Raw genomic sequence first — 27,789 nt, 5'->3', positions numbered from 1 at the left:
TTCCTGGAGCGTGTGGAAGAGAACTTCCTGATGGGGCTGGTAAATGAGCCTGCCAAGGCAGATGGTTGTGCCCCTGCACAGCCTGAGCACTGGGCTCAGTTCTGGGTGCCACAGTACAGGAGAGACAGTGAGGTGATGGAAGGTGTCCAGAGAAGAGCAATGAGGCTGGTGAGGAGTCTGGAGAGTAACATATGAGGAGCAGCTGAGGGATAGTCTGGAGGAGAAGGCAGAAGTGAGGTCTTGCTCTCTACAACTACCTGAAAAGAGGCTGGGGTGAGGCTGTGTTGGTCTCCTCTCCCAAGTAACCAGCAATAGGATGAAAGGGAGTTGTGCCAGAGGAGGTTTAGACTGGAGAGGAGGAAAAGCTTCTTTACTGAGAGAGGAGTGAGGGGTCAGAGCAGGCTACCGAGGGAGGTGGTGGAGTCACCATCCCTGGAGGTGTAGGGGTGGTGCTTCAGGATATAGTTTAGTAGTCAGGGTGGCAGGGTTATGATCTTAGAAGGTCTTTTCCAACCCCAATGGTTGTTGTGCTGCTGCAGGCACTTTGTGTTTGGCCAGACAGAAACCAGACTTGCTTACTCCAACTCTGATCCTTTGAAAAGAAGCAGGCTTTAGAGGCTTTTCATTTTTATTGGATGCTTCCAACTTTATAGCTAATAATATACAGATACTCATTTTTTTCCCACTGTTCCATTCACATCCTCACAGAGTTCAGCCATTCTGTCACATGAACATAAAAAAAACAACCCCAAACCCAACCAACAAAAGCACAAACTGAAATGAAATAAATTTGTAAGCTGGACAAAAAAAAATACATTATAAACTTATATTCAACAAAACATTCTCTTTAGAATTAAAACCCTACTTGTAAATAATTAAAGTAGGAGCCAAAGAAACACTTCTCATATTTAAATAGGTGGCCTTTGTGTATACTTTTAACCCTCTCCTATGTACAACCCCAACCAGTATCTCTGCCTACCTGTGACAGAATACCCCAAACAAAACCATAACAGACACAGAAAAGGTTTTTAGGGGGAAAGGAAGGGGGAAAGGAAGGGGGAAAGGAAGGGGGAAAGGAAGGGGGAAAGGAAGGGGGAAAGGAAGGGGGAAAGGAAGGGGGAAAGGAAGGGGGAAAGGAAGGGGGAAAGGAAGGGGGAAAGGAAGGGGGAAAGGAAGGGGGAAAGGAAGGGGGAAAGGAAGGGGGAAAGGAAGGGGGAAAGGAAGGGGGAAAGGAAGGGGGAAAGGAAGGGGGAAAGGAAGGGGGAAAGGAAGGGGGAAAGGAAGGGGGAAAGGAAGGGGGAAAGGAAGGGGGAAAGGAAGGGGGAAAGGAAGGGAGAAAGGAAGGGAGAAAGGAAGAGAGAAAGGAAGAGAGAAAGGAAGGAAGAAAGGGAGAAAGAAAGGGAGAAAGAAAGGAAGGTGGGGGAAAAAAACCCAATCAATATTCATTTTCCAGGAAGAAAATACAGTATAATCAGAACTTTAAACACATGCTTCCCTCATCTGGATTAAGGCCTAAGGAGACAGATGTGCTTTAATAAAAGCAGACAGTATGAAGAAAAGTCCTTCCACTTTTCTCTTCAAATTCCTGTAACAGCTCATCTATTTCATTTTCCATGTCTTCTGTGTGCTGTATCTAGAAGAGGGAGAAAAAAAAAAACACCACCAAATCATTAAGGAGTTGGGAGTCCAAGGGTTAGGATGTTGTTTAGGTAACTGGCCTTTCAGTGAAGGGTGGGGGGGCTACAAAAAAGCTGGGGAGGGACTTTTGAGGCTGTGAGGGAGTGACAGGACTGGGGGGAATGGAGCAAAGCTGGAGGTCGGGAGGTTCAAGCTGGACATGAGGAGGAAGTTCTTCAGCATGAGTGGTGAGAGCCTGGAATGGGTTGTCCAGGGAGGTTGTTGCAGCCCTGTCCCTGGAGATGCTTAAGGCCAGGCTGGCTGAGGCTGTGTGCAGCCTGCTCTAGGGTAGGGTGTCTCTGAGCATGGCAGGGGGGTTGGAACTGGCTGCTCCTTGTGGTCCCTTCCAACCCTGACTGATTCTATGATTAACTGCCAACAGTCCAATGTTTTTGGCTGGCTGTGGGATGTAAAGCAGCAGGTTGAGATTCCCCAGCGTATCCTGCACCATGTTTATCTGCATCTCCTTCCCACTCCAACCCTCTGAACTGGCACTTCACTGGGACTTTGTTGAGTAGGCAACAGCCATCCTCACTAGATAGCAACCAGGAGCTTCAGAATAGCTGCAGGCACACTGAACAGAAGGCTAGAATTTCAAGTGCTTGAACCCTCTCAGGCTTCTTTGAATCTGGGAAGGATTTAAGACCAGAATAGCTCACGCAGGCTGGAGTGAAAAAAACCCAGCCTGTTGCCACACTGGAAGAGGTGAACTCATCAGCTTGCACAGTGTGAAGGACACAGATCCTTTCTGTTCTCTTCATTGTTCTGAGCACAGCTTATTTTTGTCTCACCTGAAGGGCTGGGGCCCCTGGATAGGGATGATAGGAAGCTCCATTTTCACCTTCCACATCACACACACAAGGTGGGACTCTGAAATACACCTACAGAGGATGTTCCTCAAGGATGCTGTGATTCAGAATGCAGCTACAACTGCTTTTGGAATGGATGCTTTTGCCATGGGCAGTGTTTTGAGCATGGGCTGAACAGCAGAATGGTTCCATGCAGCTTATTAACAGGGGCATTGCAATACTGCTTTTTCTACATGCTGTCAACACATTGCTTCCAGTCAGAGAATCATCACAGCATGGCTCAGATTGGAAGGGACCTCAGAGATCACCTACTCCAACCTCCCCACCATGGCCAGGGACACTTCTTAGCTAGACTTGGCTGCTCAAGGCTTCATCCAACCTGGCCTTCAACACCCTCAGGAAGGAGGCATCCACGGGCTCCCCGGGCTCCCCGGGCAGCCTGTTCCAGAGCCTCACCACCTTTGTACTGAAGAACTTCTTCCTCAGCTCCAGTCTCACCCTGCTCTGCCTCAGCTTCAAACCATTCCCCCTTGGCCTGTCTCTAGACACCCACAGGAGAAGTCTCTCTGCAGCCTTCCTGAGGATGCATTCAGCTATTGCAAGGCAGCTCTAAGGTCCTCCTGGAGTCTTCTTTAGAACTGTAGAAAGGTTTAGGTTGGAAGGGACCTCAAAACTCATCCAGCTCCAACCCCTTGCCACAGGCACTAGAACAGGTTGCTCAAGGTCTCATCCACCCTGGCCTTGAACACCTCCAGGGAGGTTGTGGAGCACAGAAGCACTGAATGTCATCAAAGATCCCATTCTGTGCTCCACAACCTCCCTGGGCAACCTGTTCCAGTATCTCACCACCCTCACTGTAACAAACTTCTTCCTACCATCCAGTTTACATCTCCCCTCTGCCAGTTCAAATGCACACATAGAGCACTTTGGAAACCATGAACCCTGCTCCAATTCATCTGTTTGCTTAACAGCTCCAGAAACCACAAGAATCTGGAAGCTTAAGCTCTCCTGACATGGGTTTCACTGAATGTTTGCAGCACCTTCAAGGAGCACTAACTGTGGAATCAGATGGGTCCAAGATGGCAAGTCAGATGGGTCCAAGGGCAACAAAGCCTCTTTACACCTTGAGTACTGTGTTCAGTTCTGGGCCCCCCAGTTTAGGAAGGACATTGAGATGCTTGAGCGTGTCCAGAGAAGGGCAACGAGGCTGGGGAGAGGCCTTGAGCACAGCCCTACGAGGAGAGGCTGAGGGAGCTGGGATTGGTTAGCCTGGAGGAGGCTCAGGGGTGACCTTATTGCTGTCTACAACTAGCTGAGGGGTGGTTGTGGCCAGGGGGAGGTTGCTCTCTTCTCTCAGGTGGCCAGCACCAGAACGAGAGGACACAGCCTCAGGCTGTGCCAGGGGAAATTTAGGCTTGAGGTGAGGAGAAAGTTCTTCACTGAGAGAGTCATTGGGCACTGGAATGGGCTGCCCGGGGAGGTGGTGGAGTCACCATCCCTGGAGCTGTTCAAGGCAGGACTGGACGTGGCACTTGGTGCCACGGTCTGGCCTTGAGCTCTGTGGTAAAGGGTTGGACTTGATGATCTGTGAGGTCTCTTCCAACCTTGGTGATACTGTGATACTGTGATACTTACACATTGGCAGAGCTCACAGATAAGGAAAGCTCCCAGGGTTGCCTCCTCGTGGTTATCCTGAATGTCCACGTTGATCACATGTACTGGCTGACACGTCTCCTGTTCTCTGGAATTTAAATCTATTTGAAACAAAGCACAGGGAACAACACTTTGGGTGGAATAGGATCATACCAGAGCAGACATCAGACTCTCCACCTCTGTCCTCTCCAAATTGTGCTGTTAGACAATTGGTTCTTTAATGTTGTCTTGAAAAACAAGAGCTGGGTTTTGGAAATGAAAGAGTTGTGTTTTTGTGGGAGGCTCTTGACAGTGAGTTTGCCTTGGTCAGGTGAAGTTATCACTCACCTAACTCTGACAGTCTTTAAAGACTCTCAAAAGCCAAAACTGATTTGGGGCTTTCTCCCTTGGTTGAGTTTTAATGGCTTGTTTCTTAGAAAAAAAACCCAAGCACTGTGCACCCTGCAAGGTGAGCCCCCAGCTGAGCACTCAGTCATATTAGAACATTCCACTTTTCCTGTGTTCTGCTTATTCAAATGGAGTGAAGCAGGCAAAAGAAAACATCCACTTCCCACTAACCCCCCCAAGCATTACCGTTATGCCTCTCTGACATAACCTCCCTACAACACTACACTGTTGTCTCCTAACCCCATTCTGCAACTTCATTTTGGCAAACTTGTTGAGGCTTCTGTCCTACAATGTCAGCTTTCAGATCTAGAGACATTTGGCCATACTCAAGTCTTCCTTTCCTTGGTCAGTTATGAAGTCAGAGATAGACAACTTAAAAATGAGCCAGTGGTTGTTGCTCTTCATTTGCCTTGATTCTACAATGTCAGCTTTCAGATCTAGAGGCATCTGACTGTACTCAAGACTTCCTTTCTTTGGTCAGTTATGAAGTCAGAGATAGACAACCTAAAAATGAGCCAATGGTTGCTGCTCTTCACTTCCCTCTGTTCTGCAGTGTCAGCTTTCAGATCTAGAGACATTTGCCTGTACTCAAGTCTTCCTTTCTTTGGTCAGTTGTGAAGTCAGAGATAAACAACCTAAAAACAAACCAGTGGTTGTTGCTCTTCGTCTCCCTCTGTTGTGCAATGTCAGCTCTCACACCTAGAGACATTTGGCTGCACTCAAGTCTTTCTGTCTTTGATCAGTTATGAAGTCAAAGACAGAGAACTTAAAAATGAGCCAGAGGTTGTTGCTCTTCATTTCCCTTCTTCAGAAGTCTCACCCAAAACACCAGAGCGAAAGCTGCTTTCTCTATGAAGCTATTTAAGATCCAGAGTAGCTGCTCCCAGAACCTACCAACAAACTTCAAGCACTTAAGCATTCAGGACACTAATTACTCAGCTTGGAGAAGCCTCAACTGTGCTCTGTATTGCTTGTGACGTGGCCACCAAGGGCTGAAAAGGCAAGGCAACAAACCTTGCAAGTGACATGCATGACACCAGTCCAGCTGGTTGGTCTTTCAGCGTCAAGCAAACACCTCCAACCTCTCATGAGCTTGCACCCAGCGCTTCCAGAAGCAGAGTTCTCAGCCCAGGAGCCAACTGAGTCATTCCCAAAACCCCATGACTTTGAGTGAGTTCTCCTCAAGCTTGCTGCATTGTGCTCATGCAGAGCCCAATCCCCAGCTGAGCTTCTTCTGGCGTGTTCTGACTGACTCATCAGAGGGCAAAGCTGTGGCGTGTCTGCAGCGTTAATCACGCAGGGGAACAGCTTCTCCACCTGTACAGGAGCTGTTTGTCATGGATCAACTGCTTGGTAGATCACAGAATGGTTTGGCTTGCAAGGCATCTTGAAGATCATCCAGTTCCAACCCCCTGCCATGGGCGGGAACACCTCTCATTAGAACAGGTTGCCCATCCAACCTACTCTTGAACACCTCCAGGGAGGTTGTGGAGTACAGAAGCACCCAATGTGATCGATCACATTGGGTGCTTCTGTGCTCCACAGCCTCCCTGGGCAACCTGTGCCAGTGTCTCACCACCCTCAACCTGTGCCAGTCTCTCACCACCCTCACTGCAAAGAATTTCTTCCTAACATCCAATTTCAATCTTCCCTCTACCAGTTCAAACCCATTCCTCCTCATCCCGTCATTAGAAGACCTTGTCAATACTCCCTCCCCAGCCTTCCTGGAGCCCCCTTCAGATACTGCAAGGCCACTCCAAGGTCTCCTGGAAGCCTGGTTGAAGAGCCCCAACTCTCTCAGCCTGCCCTCACAGCAGAGGATCAGAGGAAGTCTTTTGCAGAGAAGGGAGTGGCACGAGGAAGACAGCTCAGGCTTTGTTTCTTCACCAACTCAAGGTGAAAAAAACATTCACCACACACAAACTTGCTCACTTTTAGATCCATGAGCATTTTCAAACCCCAAATGTGTTTGAGTGCCTCCAAATGCTTGCTGTTTCCTTATGTCAGCCTTTCACATTGCTGTACACACTCTGGGTAGTTGCCAACACCAGCATCTTTCAGAACAAAGCATTCAGCTATCACTCCTCTAGGACACAAGGTCTACACCAACAGACTTGGGAGCTCTTGTCCCTGGCTGATGTTCCAGCAGCAGCACTCAGGAGACTGAGGCATTTCCAGCCTTCAGGGAGCAGGAAGGGGGGAAAAAAAAACCACTCAAAGTTAACTTTATCAGTTCAAGGTCCTTACCTTCTACTACTTGATCATAGACTCTTTCTTCACACGTTAGGATCAAGTCAAAAACGTCTTTGCAGTTCTGGAATCTTTCTGGTCGTGGCTTGATTCTCTTATTTCTGTCCAACATGTGTAAAATTCCATTCTGTGTGTATCTGAGGTTGCTTGAGTTAAGAACCAGTACTTCAAGAAAAGTCATGGCTTGGAGGAAACCACCAGCACAAGGTGAATTCATCAGAGAATGGCTCAGGTTGGAAAGGACCTCGACGATCAGCTACTCCAACCTCCCCACCATGGCCAGGGACACCTCTCCATTAGACATAGCTGCTCAAGGCTTCACCCAACCTAGCCTTCAACACATCCAAGGAGGAGGCAGCCACAATCTCCCTGGGCAGCCTATTCCACAGTCTCACCACCCTTGTACTGAAGAACTTCTTCCTCAGCTCCAATCTAACTCTGCTCTCCCTCAGCTTCAAACCATTCCCCCTTGGCCTGTCTCTAGACACCCTCAGGAAAAGTCACTCTGCACCTCCCTGGAAGATCCCTCCAGGCATTGCAAGGTAGCTCTAAGGTCCCCCTGGAGCCTTCTCTTCTCCAGGCTGCACATCCCCAGCTCCCTCAGCCTGTCCTAACAGCAGAGGTGCTCCAGACCTTGGATCATCTTTGTGGCCTCCTCTGGCCTTGCTCCAAGAGCTCTGTGTCCTTCTGTTGCTGAGGACACCAGAGCTGGACACAATTATGTCTGCATTTAGAAAGATTTTAAGAGAGCTGTCAGTCAGCAGCACAATGGCAGAGCCAGCTTTAAAGAGGCCTTAAGGAGAGAGTTCTTCAGAAGGACAACTTCTCTTGGGCAACTATTTTTATATCCACAATGCTTGGAGCACTCTCAGCTGTTGCACAAGCAGTGTGTCCTACATTCCCTCAAGTCACTGCCCCTCACTCCAGAGGCCTGGCCCTTCAAAGTCAATTAGGTGATGTTTCTTGTGTCCACATCTGCAGCAAGTCCCACTCAAGGCCTCCAGGCTTACGCAACTCAACTTCCAAAGCAAGTGAAATCAATCACAGAAGCAGAGTCCCTTAAAAATATCCCAAGATACAGAAATGGGAATGAAGAAAAAAACCCCCAACCACTGACTGACTTCATGCCTGTCAGAACTTCACTCACTGTGTGAAAGGAATCTGTTAGCTGCTGCTTGGGAGCTATATTTGTGCTGGGTGCTGTAACCTCCCGGCTCAAATTTGCATCCTGTAGCCCCCTTTCAGAGAGGAAGGGCTCAGCCCACTGTCTTCTTAGCCTTCTGGGACATGCAGCTTCATTGGGAGCACACCAGGGTTGATCTGTCATCCAGATCTGCTCACTTGACTAAAAGCAAAGGCAAAGTTCCATGGGTGAATGAGAAGATCAGGCAAGATTTGAATTGAGGAAGCCTGGGAAATGCTGCCATCTCTTCCTTCCTTTGAAGCAGCAGTATTTTTAGCCACCTAAGTATATATTGTAAAACTAAAATAGCAGGAAGGGTAACAGCCTAATTCCTTGAGATAACAGAAGGATTCTGAGCAGAAAGCCTTTATGCTTAGCATGTAAGAGGTGATCTTGGCCCGTGTCCTTGTTGCAAAGGTCATACACACACCTGGCAGGTGTCTTAATTCTTCCCACAGAACAATCCTAAGCTTCTGTTAACAAAAGATCAACAACTTTCTCTCTCTGCCTTTTTGCAGTTGCCCTCTGGGATCTCAGGCTCCTCTGCCCTAGGTCACCAGAACTGTATCTGCTAATCTATGTGCTCCAAAGAAGGGTTCTCAAGCAAATGGTCTCCAAAGCTTTTCTTTCAAGTGTTTAGGCTGTAGTAAAAATTAAAACCATCTTCCTACCTGTAGGAGTTTGGGGTGTAGGGAAAAGGTCAGTTCTGTCCTGTGTTACTGGACTTAACTACTTCAGAGCCTTTCCATTTGGACTCACAAGCTGAGTGCCTATCACAAACAGATAAATCTGTTCATGTTTCACCTAGGACTTGGAGTCATGGAGGCTGGAAGAGACCTTTAAGATGACTGAGTCCAAGCACTAACCAAGCACTGCCCAGTCCATCCTAGGACTTGGAGTCATGGAGGCTGGAAGAGACCTTTAAGATGACTGAGTCCAAGCTCTACTCCAGCACTGCCAAGTCCATCCTAGGACTTGGGAGTCATGGAGGCTGGAAGAGACCTTTAAGATGATTGAGTCCAAGCTCTAACCCAGCACTGCCCAGTCCACCACTAAACTACATTACACAGCTTTCCAAATCCCTGCAGGGACAGAGATTTCACCACCTCCCTGGGCAGTCTGTTCCAGCCCTTGACAACCCTTCCAGAGAAGAAACTGTTCCTTGTGTCCAGCCTAAACCTCCACTGGTGCAACTTGAGGCCGTTTCTTCTTGTCCTGTCACTTGTTACTCAGGAGAAGAGACCAAGCCTCACCTCGCTCCAAGTTCATTTCAGAGAGAGGTAGAGAGCAATGAGGTCTCCCCTCAGCCTCCTCTTCTCAAGGCTGAACAAGCCCAGGTTCCCCAGCTCCTCTTCACCAGCCCTCTTCTCCAGCCCAGCTTCTTGGCTCTTCTCTGGACCTGCTCCAGCACCTCAATATCCTTCTTGGAGCAAGGGGCCCAAATCTGAACTAAAATTCTCTCTAAGCCAACTGACTTCTCCTTTTCAGCTCATTCCCAACCTCCTTTTACCACCCTTCCTTCCCTGTACAGTTCAAAGATCATCCTTTCTAGCCCAAAGCTATCACACCAGCACCCACTGCTTCCTCACAGCACCCCTGTAAACTCCCTTTGGGTTTGTTTTGCTGGGGGGAATAATCCAAATCAATCACTTCCACGTAGCAAATTTGGACCTCTGGTTACTGGCAAAGCATCCAAACAACTGCAACCAGGCACTTGCACACTGAACGCCTCGCTCAGGCTGAAGGTGAGCCCTTTCTGGGCTCTACACTCCTCTCAGTTCTGCATCATGCAGTTCAAAAGGGGGAAAAAATAAAACCTCAACATCCCACACTCTTTTTTTGGGGCTTTTTTTCCCTTTCTAGGATAAAATGTTGCTGGCAGCTGTCCCCTAGCTTTCCTGACTGAGCTTGGAGACAGAATTACGCATATTCAAGAAGCCCACACAGTCAAGCTTCACAGGCAAGCTTTTTGCTGCCAACTTGCAGCTAGGGTTTTTTTTTCCTCTCCCTCTCCTTCTAAGGGTCCATCTGCCTCTAAAAGGAGCCTGAAATAAGCAGTTAAAGACTCCTGACACTTTCAGACTTGGTTGTCTGTTTTGCACCTGTAAGGAAACCCAAACCAACAAAAGCAAACCATCCCAACTACCAGGACAGCATCGGTTCAGTGAGCAGCAGGATGTGATCTGCAGGATCATAGAATCAGTGAAGGTTGGAAGGGACCACAAGGATCAGCCAGTTCCAACCTCCCTGCCATGGCCAGGGACACCTCACACTACATCAGGCTGGCCAGAGCTTTGTCCAGCCTGGTCTTGAACACCTCCAGGGATGGGGCCTCGACCACCTCCCTGGGCAACCCATTCCAGGCTCTCACCACTCTCATGCTCAATAACTTCCTCCTCACTTTGTGAGCCTTTCAATCTGATAAAAGTTCTTTAGGGGCTTAGGTCCCACATAGTTACTTCAGTTACTTCCACCACCTCCCTGGGCAACCCATTCCAAGGTCTCATCATCCTCATAGTGAAGAACTTCTTCCTAACATCCAGTCTGAAGGTACCCATTTCCAGCTCTGCTCCATTCCCCCCAGTCCTATCACTGTCTGCTGGGTTTCAATGCAGAATGGTTTTAAATACATCACCATAACTCAGCTTCTTTCTCTTCAGGAGTTCAAGTGAAGAACATGACAGAATGGCTCAGATTGGAAGGAACATCACCTCCAACCTTGCCACCATGGGCAGGGACACCTCTCCATTAGACATAGCTGCTCAAGGCCTCATCCAACCTGACCTTCAACACTCACAGGAAGGAGGCAGTCACAGCCTCCCGGAGCAGCCTGATCCAAAGTCTCACCACCCTTGTGCTGCAGAACTTCTTCCTCAGCTCCAGTCTAACCCTGCTCTCCCTCAGCTTCAAACCATTCCCTCTTGGCCTGTCTCTAGACACCCTCAGGAAAAGTCTCTCTGCAGCCTTCCTGCAGGATCCCTTCAGGTCCTGGCAGGCAGCCCTAAGGTCCCCCTGGAGCCTTCTCTTCTCCAGGCTGCACACCCCCAGCTCCCTCAGCCTGTCCTCATAGCAGAGGTGCTCCAGCCCTTGGATCATCTTATTAATGGTTTCCACTACACCACCAGATGTTGAATCATTTAAGTCAGACTTTGCTTTCCTTCCAACAGATTCCAACTCCATGCTCCTTATCCTATGCATCTGCTGCCCTTTCTTTTCTGCACTCACTTCTCCAGAAGGCACTCAACAGAATGTTCACCTTTCAGTGCTGTTGTCTGGCAGCCTCCTTAACACTCCCATGGCTCAGAAAGGCAATGAAACATGCCTCTATTTACCCAAGAGACCTTCACCTGCTGCAAACTATGGGTACAAGGAACCCATTCCAGTTTTAGCCAGTCCAATCCTGGTATTACCTTTACTGGAGTAACATGCTAAAGGGATCCATGACATAAACACAATGACACAAAACAGTTCAGCAATGGCAGCACTTGGTATGAAGAGGACATGATGTTGCAGCACCAGTGGAGTTGCTCCAACAAACAGCCCTGTAGCTGTAGGTGGCTCTTTCATGAAATGCCAGGCTGGAAGGAACCTCAAGGATCATCTGCTCCAACTTCTCCAGGTGACAGTGAAGTTGAACTGAGAGATTCCAGCACCCTGTCAAGCTAAGCCTTAAAGCTGTTCAATGCAGGGGAGTTCACTGCTTCCCCAAGGAGACTAACCCAGTGTCTGTGCTCACGGGGAACACCCCCACCCGAGGCTACCCCACACTGAACACCCTCATTGAGGCTGTCCCACAGCTGAACACCCTCACCCAAGACTGCCCCACAGCTGAACACCCTCACTGAGGCTGCCCCACACTGAACACCCTCATTGAGGCTGCACCACAGCTGAACACCCTCACCCGAGGCTGCCCCACAACGTCCTGATGAAGATAACTTCTTACTCTTTCATATGTGTGTGGAGGCCCTCAAAGCTTTCACAACTTCTGCTACCCACATTTAAGGCTGTCACAGCTCCCAGAAATGCCTTTTACCACCCACTCAGCAGCAGGCAGCTCACCATCCTCTTCCCTCTGACCCCAGAGCAGCAGGAACCAAGCCCAGCTCTGGTTAATGGTGAGCTGTTGGGTTTTTCCCCTCAGTAACTAGGATGGATGAGGTCTGAAGCTGCCATCTCAGTCCTGAGATACAATAAGAGAGCAAACTTCTGAAGGAGCAGTTTAGGAAAACAGGATGGACTGAAGTCAGAGCTGGACACAGATAAATGCTTCCCACTCTCTCTTAATTCAGCAGATATTTTAACAGCTGTTCAAACCCAGAGCTTGATGCTCAGGGGAGTGGACAGAGAGCAAGGGCCACCACCTTAGGCCAGCTAAGATGCATGCTCATACAGGAATGTGTGCTTCAGAGCTTGTAGACCACCACTTGGATACCAAGCACCATGTAAGGAAACTACATTTCATGGCTACCTCTCTATCCTAACACATTTCAGCACATCACACTGCATTGCAAGACACAGGCTTCATTATCTCCAATGCAGACAATGACTTGTCAGTGCTGAGCAGCTGAAACTACAGCTGAGGATTCACAGATTGCATCAGCTTGGAAGGGACCCTCAAAGGTTATCTTGTCCAAGCCCTCTGCAGTTAGCAGGACACCTCAAGCTAGATCAGGCTGCCCAGGGCCACATCAAGTGTGACTCTGAATGTCTCCATGGATGAGGCCTCAACCACATCCCTGGGCAACCTGTTTCAGTATTTTACCACTCCCATTCTGAAGATCTTCCTAGGATGAGCCTGGACAGATATAAGCTGTCAAAGGGAAAAGAATGGGAGCAATGGCAAAGTCCAGTGTGAAAGAGCTGGAGAAGTGCTAGCACAGACAAGCTGAAGGGACTACCAGAAAGACAAGGACAGCAGAGGCAGAACATGGCAGGATGACTTGACAGACATAGCATGTTTGCTCCTGACTGTGCACCTCACCCAAGGGTGTGCTTCTAGAGGAGTCTGAGCTTGACTGCTGCAATCTACAATCTCTTGGTGACTTGGCAAGGTAGCTCAAACTCCTGGTAAAGTGTTGGGCATGTGATGAAGGAATACAGAAATCATTACTGGGAGCAGTGAGCAGGCAAGAAGGAATTGTAAGAGGGTTCCCAAGTACCACAGGTTACTCTGGAGTGCTGCTCTCAGGTTTAGAAGCAAGTGCCAGTTTTCAGAATCATAGAGTCAGTCAGGGTTGGAAGGGATCACAAGGATCAGCCAGTTCCAACCTCCCTGCCATGAGCAGGGGCACCTCACACTAGATCAGGATGGCCACAGGCTCATCCAGCCTGACCTTAAAACAGCTTCAGGGATGAGGCTTCCACCACCTCCCTGGGCAACTCCTTCCAGGCTCTCACCACCCTCCTGCTGAAGAACTTCTTCCTAACATCCAGTCTGAATCTACCCATTTCTAGCTTGGTTCCATTCCCCCCCAGTCCTATCACCACCTGACAGCCTAATAAGTCCCTCCCCAGCTTTCTTGTATCCCACTTCAGATCCTGGAAGGCCACAATAAGGTTACCTCTGAGCCTTCTCCTTTCCAGACTGAACAGCCCCAACTGCCTCAGTCTCTCCTCACAGCAGAGCAGCTCCAGCCCTCTGCTCATCCTCGTGGCCCTTCTCTGGACACCTTCCAGCACAAATTGGATGGGGCAAGGGGAAGGACTTGGAAGGTGGCTGTGTGAGGAGAGAAGGCTGTGAAAAAAAACATTCTTCACTCCATTGGTGGCTTGGAGCAAGAGGGCCTGCAGTGGCTGTTTGCAAAGTGGCTTCCATCGCTGTCACTGCTTTGTACTGTAAACCCCAAAGCTAATTTTCAACTCAACAGAGCTACAGCTGCCAAGGGTAACTCAGAGAAAGCAAAACACACCTATTACTTAAATCAATTAAGCCATTTCATTTCACACATTTGAGGGAACCTGAGAAGGCATTCACAAAGCCAGCAGGACCACTTTATAAACAGCAGCATGCAGAGCAAGAAACACTCTGGATGAGGTCTGCAGCAAACACTCCTTAGTGCAACACTACAAACAGGGCTCCTGAAGAACAGAGGGATGTGGTTAAGCCAGAGGCTAAACAACAACCCATTTTTTGCAAGGCTCACACACACACAGCCTGTGTGCCTTGGGTAGACACTTCTCACCCTGCTGGTTTGTGTTTCTGTATTCTTACATTAAATCCTAAAGATCCTCAAGTCTTATCCCTGCTGTCATTGGGCAGCAACAGCTGGAACCACTTGCACCCACTCCCCATCTTCACCCCACTTTACTGTCTTCTCTAAGTGGCACTTAAATCACTTTGGGTTTGTTTACTGATACCTATGTTATGCTAATTAGAAGTACATGGCAGCAAGACAGTCTAAACTTCCTTCAAACAGCTTGAAAAGCCTTCAGTAATTAATTAACTGATTTTAACACTACTTTATAGCAGATCAGTCAAAAGTAAGTACCCCACAAAGTAGCAGCATCACATTTGGAAATGGTAAGGATTTAAATGCTTACTACTATTAAACTGCTCTTTTGCTTTCTCTTAGTTTCAGTACTGGAGAAGAGCTCTCAGATACATTACTTTTTGAGGGCTAACTGAGCCCTAGCTGGGATATGAAGCCCTTCAGACACTCCTTGCCTGTACATGAGCAGTATCCTTGAACCAGACCCTCCAACAATAATTCCATGGCAGCAACTCTATATTGAGTGGGGTTAGATAAACACACTTGTGTCAGCTTCTTTCTACTGAGATTCAGAGATTGGTTTGTCTTGGAAAGGACCTTAAAGATCATTTAGTTCAAAGCCCCCTCCCACTAGCCCAAGTTACTCAAGGCCTCATCCAACCTGGCCTTGAACACCTCAGGCAGGAGGCATCCACAGCTTCCCTGGGCAACCTGTCCCAGTGTCTCCCCACCCTCACTGGAAAGAATTTCTTCCTAATCTCCAGCCCAAACCTCCCCTCCTCAAGCTTCAATCCATACCCTCTCATCCCATCACAAGCCCTTGTATATATGAAAGGAAAATAAGAAACTAGGCACACACCTCTCCTGCCATTCCCATGCCAGCCTTCAAACTTGTGCTGCTAAATACTTTGGTGGCCCACTAGAGATACCCTGCTGTATTTAGTGAAACAACTCTGCCCCCTGGGTCCCGAGTGGCAGAACAATGACATCTGAAATACACAGGAGACAGAGGCTACCCTCCACAAAACCGTGAGCCAAAGCACTCTGCCGAGGCGTGAAGCACATGCCTGCACACACTCTTGTGCACTCAGAGTACAAGGAGTGTGGCCATCTGACTCAGATTTCTCTTACCTTGCTCATTTTTCTGATCTTCCTCCTATCAAGATGTGGGTTATTGATCAGGTTTCCAAAGGCATCCAAGATTTTCCAAACAATCTTTTCACTTTTCCTCTGTTAGAAGCTTTCAAATGGCTCCTCTGGAAGCAGCTGCAAGAGGTTTCCTGCCATACTGTGTGGGCAAGCTACACAGAAGTGAGCTTTCAAACCACTTCGTGGCAGCAGGTGACACATAAACAATCTCAGATGTTGATCATCAGAAACATTTGGCACAGAGTTCACTCAGTTTCTGGGATCTGTACCTTTGACAGCATCAAAGTCAATAAACAAAAAGGCAGCATCAAAATTTCACTACTACTTCCACACCCAAGTGTTGGAAGGTTTGCTTTACATGACCTTAACTTCAGCACTCTAAGGCACCAAAGGATCAATTCTGTGGCTGATGCCAAATAACTTTCTACTGCACAAGAAGCTGATCTCATTCTTCCAGTACTAGTGTTAAGGCAGAGCAGAGGAAACCCCCTGGAAGAGATGACCTAATACTCCAGCTGCACTGCCCCACAAAGCTAAGCTTGACTCCGAGACTGCACATGTAAAGGTTTCTACAAGAAAAAACTAACTGCAGCCATGTCTGACCAAGACTTCAGCACTGCAGGACCCTCCTTCATCATCACCATGCTACAAACACAGGAAAGTGATTCCTCTCTATAGCCTCACTCCTGGATCCACCCTCTTCTCAGCTTGACCCAATTCTCTTTGTATTCATTCCTCTTCATGGGCACAGGGAATGGTGCCTAGAGTGGGACTGAAAATTTCTGGGCACAGAATGCTCTCCCCCACAATTCAACAATAGCCTTCTGCTGGCCCTCCTCATCATCTGCATGGAACTAGAGATTGCAGTTTTGTCCACCTAGACCCTGTGAAGATCTTGTGCATGCCAGACCCCGCTCCAGATCTATCACTTCCATTCTGCAACTGCTCTACATCAGCCTTCCCTCAAGCCTACATTCCCCCCAAAGCCACCACATTTTCCTCTACTGATGTCCTACCACAATGCCTCTTACCAGATAACAGAGGGAAAACTGGGGGATAAACATGAGCTATGGTGGGACCATAATGCTACAAATACTGACTGGCAAAGTGGTCTGTATATGGCAGAAGAAACTGGGTCCACTTGTTCTGAGTGTGGGAGATACTATTAACAACCACCCACAGCCACCACATGCCAGCAACAGCTCAGCCAGCTTAAAGATGGGAGTTCACAGAGGAAAACACCTGGATTGCAATCACTAAGATTATCACTACTGCAGAGAGTCCAGTAGAGGTTATGAAGATGCTGAGAGGGCCTGGAGCATCTCTGTGAGGAGGAAAGGCTGAGAGCCCTGGGGCTGTAGAGCCTGGAGAAGAGCAGTCTCAGAGGGGATCTGAGCAATGCTTATCTAAAAGACAAGAGCATGAGGCCAGACTCTTCTTAGTGGTGCCCAGCATCAGGACGAGGGACAACGGGCACAAACTGGAACCCAGGATGTTCCACCTTAACAGGACAGAATTTGTTGCTGTGAGGGTGCTGGAGCAGGCTGCCGGAGCAGGCTGCCCAGAGAGGCTGCTGAGTCTCCTTCTCAGGAGAGCTTCCAAAGCCACCTGGACAACCAGCTGCAGGTGACCCTATTTTAGCAGGGAGGTTGGACTGGGTGATCACCCAGAGGTCCCTTCCAACCCCCACCACGCTGGGATTCTGTGACTCAGGGAATCTAAGCACTGTGTTCTAAAAAGGCAGCAGCAGCAGATGTGGATACTTTAACTGAAAGGTTTAACTGCCACATCTTAATACACTTTGAAGTGCTTCCATTTCACATACCCTGTAACCACCTACTCAACTGCAGCTCTGTGCCTGGCTCCATTAATCCCTTATTCCTCTGCTCTGGAATTCAACACCCTGCCTTCCAGGTATGTGAGCTTCTGCTCTGTATTTCACTAATTAGCTGCAATGAAGCTGCTTTTAGTCTCTGCAGAGTGGGATTTTGATAGCTCCCCCCCCTTTCCACAAGTGAATACAAATTTCAACCCATCTTTTCCCTCTCAACTTATTTTTAACCCTGCTGCCTGGTGTCTGAGCTTCTGCAGAAGCTCCTTTCTGTTTGAGACTTGCTTTCTGAAATAGAGGTCGTTTACTTGGCTGGCCAGAGAATGTCTCAAGTCCCTTCCAGCCAGGATTTCACTGCACATCCGGTGATCACAATGGACCTCGTTGGCATGCAGAGCTGGAGGAAGGACATCACTGCTAAGCAAGGTAGGACTGAATGCTGAGCACTCCAACTTCATGTGTCCCATCACTGGAATTTGGGAACAAGCAGACAGCTGTCACCAAGACAAAGCTATTTCAAAGCACATGGAAAGGTTATGGATGACAGACCTCTGCTTAGCTGAGGAAGGCAAGGCTGGAGAACAGAACAAGCAGCTAAACCATGGGAAGAACCGCCCCACCCCTCCTTTTGTTTCCCCACACCAGTCCCACCCAAACCCCACGAGAAGAGCAGGCCCTCCCACCTTTCAGCAGCTCATGTTTGCATGCCCATCACCCTCTGAGGTCCCTTCCAACCAAAGCCTCTCTATGAGTCTATAAACTCTATGAAGTAATGCTCACCCAGAAACCCCCACAGGAGAGCCCATACAACCCTGGGTCACAACAAACCACACCACAACTCTCACGAGGAGGTGTGGGTTTGGTAACTGGCAAAGCTTTTACTGTCAAAACCCATTTCTGGAAGTGGAGCTGATTTCTGCACTGACACTCTTCACTCTGAAAACCTAAGCTTTACATTATCTGAGAATCAGAAGTGCAAGGCTGCAGAGCTAATTGGTCTTGCCCTATTTCCTTGGTATGAGCTATCGCTTAAACTTGCTTTCTTTGATCATGAGAAAGGGTTTAACTGCAAGGCTACAAATACAAAAACCTCCAGCATGGAGGTCAGTCCAAAAAGAAAAAAAAATGCTGGCTGGGGGGGGTGTACCAGGTAGGCTTTCTGTTGATTTGATCTCTAAGCATTGCCATACTTAGTACAGCAGCAATGAAGAGTGCAACAAGGAAATCACCAAGTCATTAGTGCTGGTTAAAATGATTTCTCAATTCAAAGAGTTTTCTTTTGAAGCAGTTCTTTTTTAATCAAGACATGGCACACCTCATTAAGATGGGTTTGCAAGGTCTATCCTCTTTATAGGCAGAGGGATTAAAAAAACCCAAAACCCACCCCCAACCCTCAGCAAATCACACAGGTGATTCATTAAGACTAGAGCCTACATTTGGTTTTTCTTTTAATGGATCTGTTAATTAGATATTGGGGAACCAACACCCCTGCAAAGGATGCTATTTGTGTGGAACACCACCCAGGAAGGCATTCCAATGTTTAATTAGTTCTCACTGTGCTGTACAGCTTTAATCCAACAGCCCAGCCCTTAGTTGTTCCACACCCAGTTGCCACCCTCGGGGCTTCAGGGAACTCAGATTTACTATTTCTGGTCAGCAAACAGAGAATTTAAAAGTAAGCCACAGTATAACCTGTGCCACCACAAACTGCACAGCTAGATTTCAAGTTAGTGAGTTTGCTGACTCCTTGGGTAACAGCTTGAAGCAGATTCTATCATGTTCCTGGTTTTCTAATCTCTGACAAGCTGTTTAGTCCAGCTTCTTCAAAAAAGATGTAAGCAAAGAGGGCTGTCTGGATGCAGTTAAGACCTTTAAGCCACATTAACAATACTGTTGCGTTTTCAGAAGGCCATACCTGAGACTTTTAGGGAAAAAAATCCACAGCCTCACACCACTAAGTGCAAAGACTGCTCTATTAAATTGCTAAGATTAATCCCTGGGATAATTCACTCTACAAGGTTCCCTATCTTTGAAGTAGCAATTTAGTATATACTGAATTCCTTAATTAGGGGTAAGTTTTCTTCTTTCCTACTTATCATTAGATTCCTTGTTGAGAAACTATCTAGAATGAGTACCCCAATTTTGTAGGTTTCCTTAAAAAGAGATGACAAGATGTTAGGGGTTGGAAGGGACCCAAAGAGATCATCAAGTCCACCCTCCCCTGCCAGAGCAGGAAATCCCAACCTTAAATCCAGATGTTTCAACACGCTGGAGTTTGCCATTAGCCATGATTTTAAATAGTGTGCATAGCCCTGTCCAGGATTAAAGTTGGTTTTGGGCTCTCCTATGTCCAGTTTTTATCATATAGTCTGAGGGTTGGGTTTTTTTCAGTGCACAGATCAAATCATGTCTCAAGAAACTGTCAGTGAGAAGGGTGAGCTCTTTAATGAAAGGTAGCCTCTCTCCCAGAGAAAGTATACTGTAAGCCTTACCTGTCAGTGTCTGAGCTAAATACAACATTAATGTCGAGGTGGTCGCTCTTCCTGCAGCCATTATCAGCACAGTCTTTGCACTGAGAAAACGATCCACAGTGCAGGGGAGGCAATGGGCAATCTGCCAGAGCATTAATGTGCTTTCACTCAAGAGCTAACCACGTTAACAGACTACAAAGCAGCATTCTGAATGTGTGCATTGTAACTCGAGAGCAATTTACAAGGGAGCATTTAGAGGCCCATTGTAAATGAAAAAAAAAAGGGCAAAAAGGAGAAAAAAAAAAAAAGGAAAAACCTCCTATAAACTGAAAACATTTGAAGTTTGCCAGTGGAGCAACTCTACGTTCCTAAAGCATGATGCCAAATAATGAATTACACCTCTGAAGGATGAACCAGATAGGATTTTTTAAGGAGGCCATGCCACAGGGATACAGTTCTTTGTCTTTCCTAAGCAGATCATTGTACATCTGATCATATGTTGTTTTGAAATCATAAACATTCGGCTTGTCGGGGGCTGGTCCTGGCAGTTTCACGTGAGTCCCTGTCCCGAAGGAGCGGACGCTGAATCCTCGTTTGCTGAAAGACAGAGAGGGGAGGGGGAGAGGAAAGGCAATTAGACTTCAAACACCAGATTAGAGCACTAGAAACGCTTCTTAGCAATCAGTAGAATTAGAGTTGGGGCTGTTCAGCCTGGAGAACACTGCAGGGAGACCTTAGAGCAGCCTTCCACTAACAGACGGGGTAACAGAGGACAGACTTTTGACAAGGGCTTGTGGTGATAGGGTGAGAGGGAATGGATTGAAGCTGGAAGAGGAGAGAGTTACATCAGATATCAGGAAGAAATTATTTATAGTGAGGGTGGAACAGGTTACCCAGGGAGGTTGTGGATGCCTCTTCCCTGGAGGTGTTCACAGCCAGGCTGGACGAGGCCTTGAGCAACCTGGGCTAGTGGGAGGTGTCCCTGCCCACAGCAGGGGGCTGGAACTGCATGATCTGCAAGGTTCCTTGCAACCCAAACCACTCTTTGAATCGGGCAATGCTTACCAACTACATTGCCCAAATTATCCAACGAGCATATTCCTAAAGGACAACCTACACTTCACTGTCTTAAAGACTTAGGGTACAAAGTGCTTTGGATGCTTCTCTGCTTCCAGGCATATTGGATTTGCAACAAGCAAGTTCTGTGATCACTCCTGGGCAATACAGCATAGACAGATGCTTTTGTAGGTAAAGTAGGTAACAATACCAACTGAGGAACAGCTCTTTCTGCTAAACCTGCTGGAGTAACCAGATTATTTCCCTTACTTTGTTGCCAAAACTACCTCCAGTGTGATTTAATTAGCCCAGTACAAATACTTGTGTGCCTGGCTCTCTCCTCAAGTGGACTGACAAACATGCTGTGTAATTACCTTTACAGAACTGGGGCAGATATTCTGCTGGCTGGTACCTAAAATACTCTTGGGTAAGCCAGGGAGATCTTCATTCCATTCTTATGAACAACCACTTGTTTGATAACTGTCACTTTAGAAAAGGCAGCAACCTGCTTGTCTTTAAGGATAATGCCAAAATGTTCTGATCCATCTAAATACACCCTCTTGAACCTCAACAAATCCTTCAATATTAAGAAACACTGTAATAGATTGGTTGAATAACAGGATCAAATAAGATTAGTTTGCTGGTGGTGCAATAGCTAAATACATAACAACAATGGTTAAATAATACTAATGATGGACAAATACAAGATAAAATACTCTTGCTATTGTCCAGAGTGCTGGACATCTGAAGTTCCACACCTCGAGACTTTGTGCCTCTAACGTGACTGACTCATTGAAAATCACTTCCTTAAGCAGCCTAAACAGAACTCCTGACATGAAATTCCTGCTCTGACACCAGCTGTTGTCAGCTAACAGCTCTGACACTACTTTATGCACATGTACAATTAGGAAATCTTCTGAAAAGGTTTCAACACATTTTTTTGCAACAGTTGGAGGCTGGGAGAAAGGGCAGAATGGTTGCATGGGGCCACTGCTCAATGCAGCCTGCTTTTAGTGAGCAGGTGGACAGATGTTCATTGAGTCATCAAGTATGTGGTGTAGCATTTCTACAAAACAATGTGTACCTAGTGCTGGTTCTTGGCCTAGGAAAACTACTCAGAAGATGGGAAATGGTGAGCTTCCACTTGACCATAAAGAGTAGATGGTAAGACACAACAATAGAGTATCCTAGCACTGACTGCTGGAAATGTGAAGCTCAAATACTTAACAGATGATGTGGAATTTCAGGAAGCTGTCTCCATCAGTGCATGTAAACTATCAATTGTACTAAGTACAAACAAAAACCATCAGAGAGATGGCATTTTCAGCAAGTATGCTCACCTCAGTCTAAGTCATAAGTCATTACAGTGAGGCCACAGGCACTGCTCATGTGCCCATGAGTTTATAGACTTAAGAACCTGGGAAGAGTCACTGCACTTCCCTCCAATGACTCTCAGAGCTCACTGCAAAGACTTCCTCATCTGGGACACAACCACTGCTGAAAGCAGAGATTAAGATGGGACTACACTAACAAAGCCCTAACACGTGAACAGAGTTGGTGCCACTCAGTTCCAGGCACTGAAAGGGAAAAATACGAATCCATGCAGACCAAGGTGTGAACTTTGATCCAAATCTTGCTTTTATTTCATTACTGTTCGAGGGATCTCACATGTGCCTGTTAGGTTAGGATGTTTTTCAGCTTCCTGAGAGGTCATAACAGTCCAGCTTTTCTTCTCACAACAGCCAGGATAAAAGCATTAGTGAACAGTAAAGCAAATACAACAAATCTTGCAATGCCATTTCAGCTGGTAGAGATTTTCAGGGGACAAATCACTAATTTTACTGCATACCCTCCCACAACATTTAGCAGGAAAACAACCAGCAACAGTGCCCTCCTTGTAGTTGGCACTATCACTGATAAGCTGTGAAATGGAAATGCTTTACTATATATAAAAAAAAACCCAACATTAAAACATTTCCTTCTTCTTGAGGGCTTATTAATATGTTTTAAGACTTCCTACATTAAGTATTCCTACACAGTAATACATTAATTTACAGTGAGAGTGGGGAGACACTGGCACAGGCTGCACGGGGAGGCTGTGGATGCTTCCTCCCTGGAAGTGTTCAAGGCCAGACTGGATGAGGCCCCGAGCAACCTGAGCTAGTGGGTAGGTGTCCCTACCCATGGCAGGGGAGTTGGAACTGGATGGTGTTGGATGAGAAGCTCAGCATGAGCCAGGAGCGTGCACTTGCAGCCCAGAAAGCCAGCCAGAGCCTGGGCTGCAGCAGCAGAAGTGTGGCCAGGGAGGTGATTCTCCTCCTCTACTCCGCTCTGCTGAGACCCCACCTGGAGGACTGCATCCAGCTCTGGAGCCCCTATTACAAGAAGGATGTGGAGATGCTGGAGTGTGTCCAGAGAAGGGCCACGAGGATGCTCAGAAGGCTGCAGCACCTCTGCTATGAGGACAGACTGAAAGAGTTGGGGCTGTGCAGTCTGGAGAAGAGAAGACTCCAAGGTGACCTTCTTGTGGCCTTCCAGGATCTGAAGTGGGCTACAAAACATCTGGGGAGGGACTTTGTAGGCTGTCAGAGAGTGCCACAACTGGGGGGAAAGGAACAAAGCTGGAGGTGGGGAGATTCAGACTGGATGTGAGAAGGAAATTCTTCAGCATGAGAGTGGTGAGAGGCTGGAACGGGTTGCCCAGGGAGATGGTTTAGGCCTCATCCCTGGAGGTGTTTAGGGCCAGGCTGTATGAGGCTGTGTGCAGCCTGCTCTAGGGTAGGGTGTCCCTGGCCATGGCAGGGGGGTTGGAACTGGCTGATCTTTGTGGTACCTTCCCAATCATGACTGATTCTATGATTCAAGGTTCCTTCCATCCCAAACCATTCTCTGAACCTACAAATCAATTAGTATTAAATTTCAATTCTTCACTGCAGCTGACAGATGCTAACAACTCACATCAATTGCAAGGGTGCAGCATCACTTCTCCTGAGCTCAATGTCCACATTGAGCAATAAACTATGACATCAAAGTGAAATAGAAATTTCAGCTACTGAGGTTGCAATGTTTCAATTTGTTTACTGCCACTAAAGTATCTTATATTTACACTCCTAACTTCTTACAAGTCTCCTAAAGCAAAGAAATAGATTTGCAGCTTAGGGCAGTATCAGCACCCTACAAGTTTTCATTATCAGTAGTAGCACAGACAGGAGATCCACACTAGAGAAGCCTGAAAATATAAAGTTACCAGAGAACACTGAGACTCTGAATAATTTCCTTGTAAGGGCCATCCAGGACACTACCTAATAAATACAGGCACACTGAAATGTTGAAGTTACTGTATGAGGAAGTTTAGCAGTGTTACCCTTCCTCCTCCACGTCTAAGGACACTCATGGCACAACTCTGCTCACTCTATGGCAAAAGATACCCCAGAAGACCTAAATACAAATTGTATTTGTAAAAGAAATGTAGGCTGAGTAAAATTTGACCTAGGAGATTGGTTAGAGATGGAATCCAGTCTGACAGCCTTTAAGGAAAGTTGGTCTCCCTGTGTAGACTTTATTGCTCCTCTCTCCTCTCTGCTTTAAGGTCTCACCATCCCCCTGTGGTGATTGGAACTAATCTATCACCAAACTTCCAAAGACTTTCAGTCTGACTTCTGTTGGAAAATCAGAACAAGTTTAAAACCTGGTTAATGAGAAAACAGGCAAGCATGCTACAAAACTGGAACCGTACTGAACCAAGACACACCAGAATCTGGTAGATTGATTATTTAGATATAAATAACATCAACCTGTGTTAGTTTTTCAGAGGCACAGAGATGCCAAGGTACAGTAAAGGGTGAATCTGAAATCGAGGTTGGCAGATGAGGCTCACAGTAAACCCTTTTAGAATGAACTGCTGCAATTTAAAAGGACAAAATGTTCGAGTTTCCCAAAATAAAGTAACTAATTATGTTATGCTAAGCTTAAAGAAAGAAAAATAAAGCCTAACACACACCACCAACCCCTCCTCAAACTGCTGAAGTGTGTGGAAAAACTGTATTGTAATTTTGCTTTTCTGAGTTCAGGGTGTTGTAAAATGTAAGTATATTAAGATGCTAAATCAAGGTTGTTTAAATCCTGTGTGATCTGGTAGAGGTGATCCTGCTCTGGCAGGGGGGGTGGATTACATGATCTTTGGAGGTCCCTTCCAGCCCCTGACATTCTGTGGTTCTGTGTTAATCACTTCCTAAATTTCATGCATTTACAAGAAGTGCTAAGAAGAAACATCAAAGCAAGAAGTGATGGGAGTGCAGGTGCTTCCAGCCAGAGCCTCCCAGGCAAAGCAGACACTTCACCTAGGTGTTATACACAGGGGTCTCAATTTGGTGTTTTACAATTACAGAAGTCAAAATTCAGGCATTTCTGCAAGACTGCTTTTGCTTGAGGAGGAGTCAGATTGGATATTAGGAAGAAATCCTTGAGAGTGAGAGTGGTGAGACACTGCAACAAGTTGCCCAGGGAGGCTGTGGATGCCCCCTCCCTGAAAGTGTTCGAGGCCAGGTTGGATGAAGCTGTGAGCAACCTGGGGTTAGTGGGAGGTGTCCCTGTCCATGGCAGGGGAGTTTGATCTGGATGAGTTTTAAGGTCCCTTCCAGCCTAGATAATCCCATGAATCTATGAACCATCACACATTTCATTTCAGGATTTAGTAGGCACTAGGCATGACATTTAGAAAGCAAAATAAACTTGTCTGATACATCTCTTCCTGACTCTTCTTCCTTTTTTTCCATCATGTGCTCTTTCAAACTGTAGTGCAAGACATTACCCTGGACAGGTAAAACCAGACTGGCTTTGAGCTAATGAAGACATCTGCCTTTAGTTCACTGGCAAATGACCATTCTCATTGCATGGGTTAGCTTCTCCTTTAGAGCAGCATGAACAATTCATCTCCAGTCTGGCTCTTTTTTTTGTTTGTTTAGCTATTCTTAACTAGAGATCTTGAGAATACTCCAAAAAATTATTTCCCTGCCCTATCTGCCAGGAGAGCATCGGTCACAGTAGGAGTGGTTTATTTCTTCTGCAAGAACAGAACAGAAGACACGAATCAAAGGCTAGAAAATAGAAGTCAATTTAATTTGCCCTTAGTGCTCAGGTTTCAATTAAAACTCGGTTCCAGCAGGAAAACAGAAGGGCATCCTTCCTCCACCAGCAGCTATTGGTAACATCATGTTTGCACAGAGCTGCCACAGGTAACATCCGATGCCAAGTTTAAGCACTAAACAGCATCAAATCCTGCTCGCAGTAAGATGGCAGCCAGAACAAATGCTTTTACTGTTTATCCCTTTCAAGGCTGTTCTTTTAAGTGCAACACACAGTTTACACACAGCTGTTTGGCTTCCTGTGCTAACGCTATGTGTATCTTAATGTGATTGTTAGTTTGCATAACTCTTAAGAGAAGCAAGCAACAAAATGTAGGCCTTCAGCACTTCCCTGCAGTGCACAGGAAGATGTAGGGACGCGATTCGAGGCAGCTCAGGTCTCTCCTGTCAGTCTGTCCCTAGTCTCCCACCTCCCAGCCTGAATTCAGCCATGCTCAAAATAACTGCAATGCTAAATAGATGAATCCTCATAATCTCGAAAACATTTAACATCCCGGAGCGAACGGCTTTGCTCAGGTCTCCTGCTACAGGAGAAGGCTTCCTTTCACTCAGCCATTTCAGTCTTCAGATGTATTAAAGGGGAAATTAAAGGAAAAAATAATAATAAAAACAAATCGGAGAGGAGAGTAGGAAGGGGGAAGAAGGAAGGAGCATTCCAGTTTTCAGATGCCGAGACACGGGAGCTGTTCTGAGCCTGTCGAACTCGCCAGCTCCTGTTTGGCAGCACTGGATCCGGAGGTCCACGGACCACGGTGGAGCAGATCCCACCGCGTCCGCCACTCCGGCGAACCCAGCCAGAAGCAAGGTCCGGAAGAGATGGGACGCAAGCAGGAGGAGGTCCCCAAGCCCGCAGGCCTGGCAGGGTCAGGCGCAGGCCGCGAACACGGCCTCGGACCGCCACCGGTGCTCCGCTGCCCCAAAGGCCCAGCTCCAGGGCCGGCCAGGCCGCGCTACAGCAGCCCTGACGCGGTCTGGAGGGACAGTCCGCAGCCGTCAGGCCTAGAACGCGCAGATGGAGCCCGGCGACAGCGGGCCCGGCCAGGCCGAGCCGCCGGCGGGAGGGAGGAAGGGAAGGGCAGTCGGTGAGGCCCTGTTTACCTGAGGATGTTGTGCGCCTCCATGCTACGGTTCTGGTTGCTGGAGCACACCACGGCCACACGCAGCGGCGAGGAAGGCATGGCGGCGCCGGCAAGAGCCCGCAGCTCCCCAAGCTCTCGCACCCGCCGGCCGCGGCGCGCACAAAATGGCGGCGGGAGGCCGTCGGCGGGCGGTGCCGGGACGTGTCAGCAGGGCCGCACCGTCCCGCCGCGCCCAACCGCCGGGCGGCCGTCAGGAGGCGGAGGCCGCCGCCTACCATCGAGAGAGGCGTGGGGCGGAGCGGCGCAGCCAGCGCGCCGCCGGCCATAGAGAGCGAGCGAGGCGGGGAGAGAAGGCACCGACCCCGCAGCGCCCCTACGCCGCCCGCGCCCCGCGGCGGTGGCGGTGCGGATCTGCCGCCCCTCGCTCTGCGCCGCCTCGCAGCCGCCAGCCGGCGCTGGGCCGGTGGCAGTAACCTAGCGCGGCCCCCGCAGGCGGGGGCTCATTGCCTGGGCCGTGAATACACCACAGAACTTGACAGCCGCTTGTTGTGAGGAGAGGCTGAGGGAGCTGGGGGTGTGCAGCCTGGAGAAGAGGAGGCTCAGGGGGGACCTCATTGCTGTCTACAACTACCTGAAGGGAGGCTGTAGCCAGGTCGGGGTTAGCCTCTTCTCCCAGGCAACCAGCAATAGAACAAGGGGACACAGTCTCAAGTTGTGCCAGGGGAGGTCTAGGCTGGATGTTAGGAGGAAGTTCTTCTCAGAGAGTGATTGGCATTGGAATGGGCTGCCCAGGGAGGTGGTGGAGGCACCGTCCCTGGAGGTGTTCAAGCAAAGCCTGGATGAGGCACTTAGTGCCGTGGTCTGGTTGACTGGACAGGGCTGGGTGCTAGG

At 48.0% G+C, this 27,789-nt stretch overlaps 1 protein-coding gene across 1 annotated transcript; it reads right to left on the bottom strand.

Annotated features, from left to right (window-relative positions):
* Nucleotides 1-610: 610 nt before the first annotated feature.
* Nucleotides 611-27,149, bottom strand: SSU72 (SSU72 homolog, RNA polymerase II CTD phosphatase). The gene is made up of 5 exons (XM_064171853.1): nt 26,918-27,149; nt 20,073-20,216; nt 6,774-6,913; nt 4,122-4,240; nt 611-1,633 (listed from the first exon to the last, which is right to left on the bottom strand). Exons 1-5 carry the CDS (start codon nt 26,995-26,997, stop codon nt 1,532-1,534), a joined length of 585 nt encoding a protein of 194 aa, XP_064027923.1. The 5' UTR covers nt 26,998-27,149; the 3' UTR covers nt 611-1,531.
* Between the last annotated feature and the right edge of the window lie 640 nt (nt 27,150-27,789).

This window comes from Pogoniulus pusillus, chromosome 36, assembly GCF_015220805.1.
Source record: "Pogoniulus pusillus isolate bPogPus1 chromosome 36, bPogPus1.pri, whole genome shotgun sequence".
NCBI lineage: Eukaryota > Metazoa > Chordata > Aves > Piciformes > Lybiidae > Pogoniulus > Pogoniulus pusillus.
The sequence above is the reverse complement of the archived record's forward strand: the minus strand, read 5'-3'. Positions and strand labels throughout refer to the sequence as shown.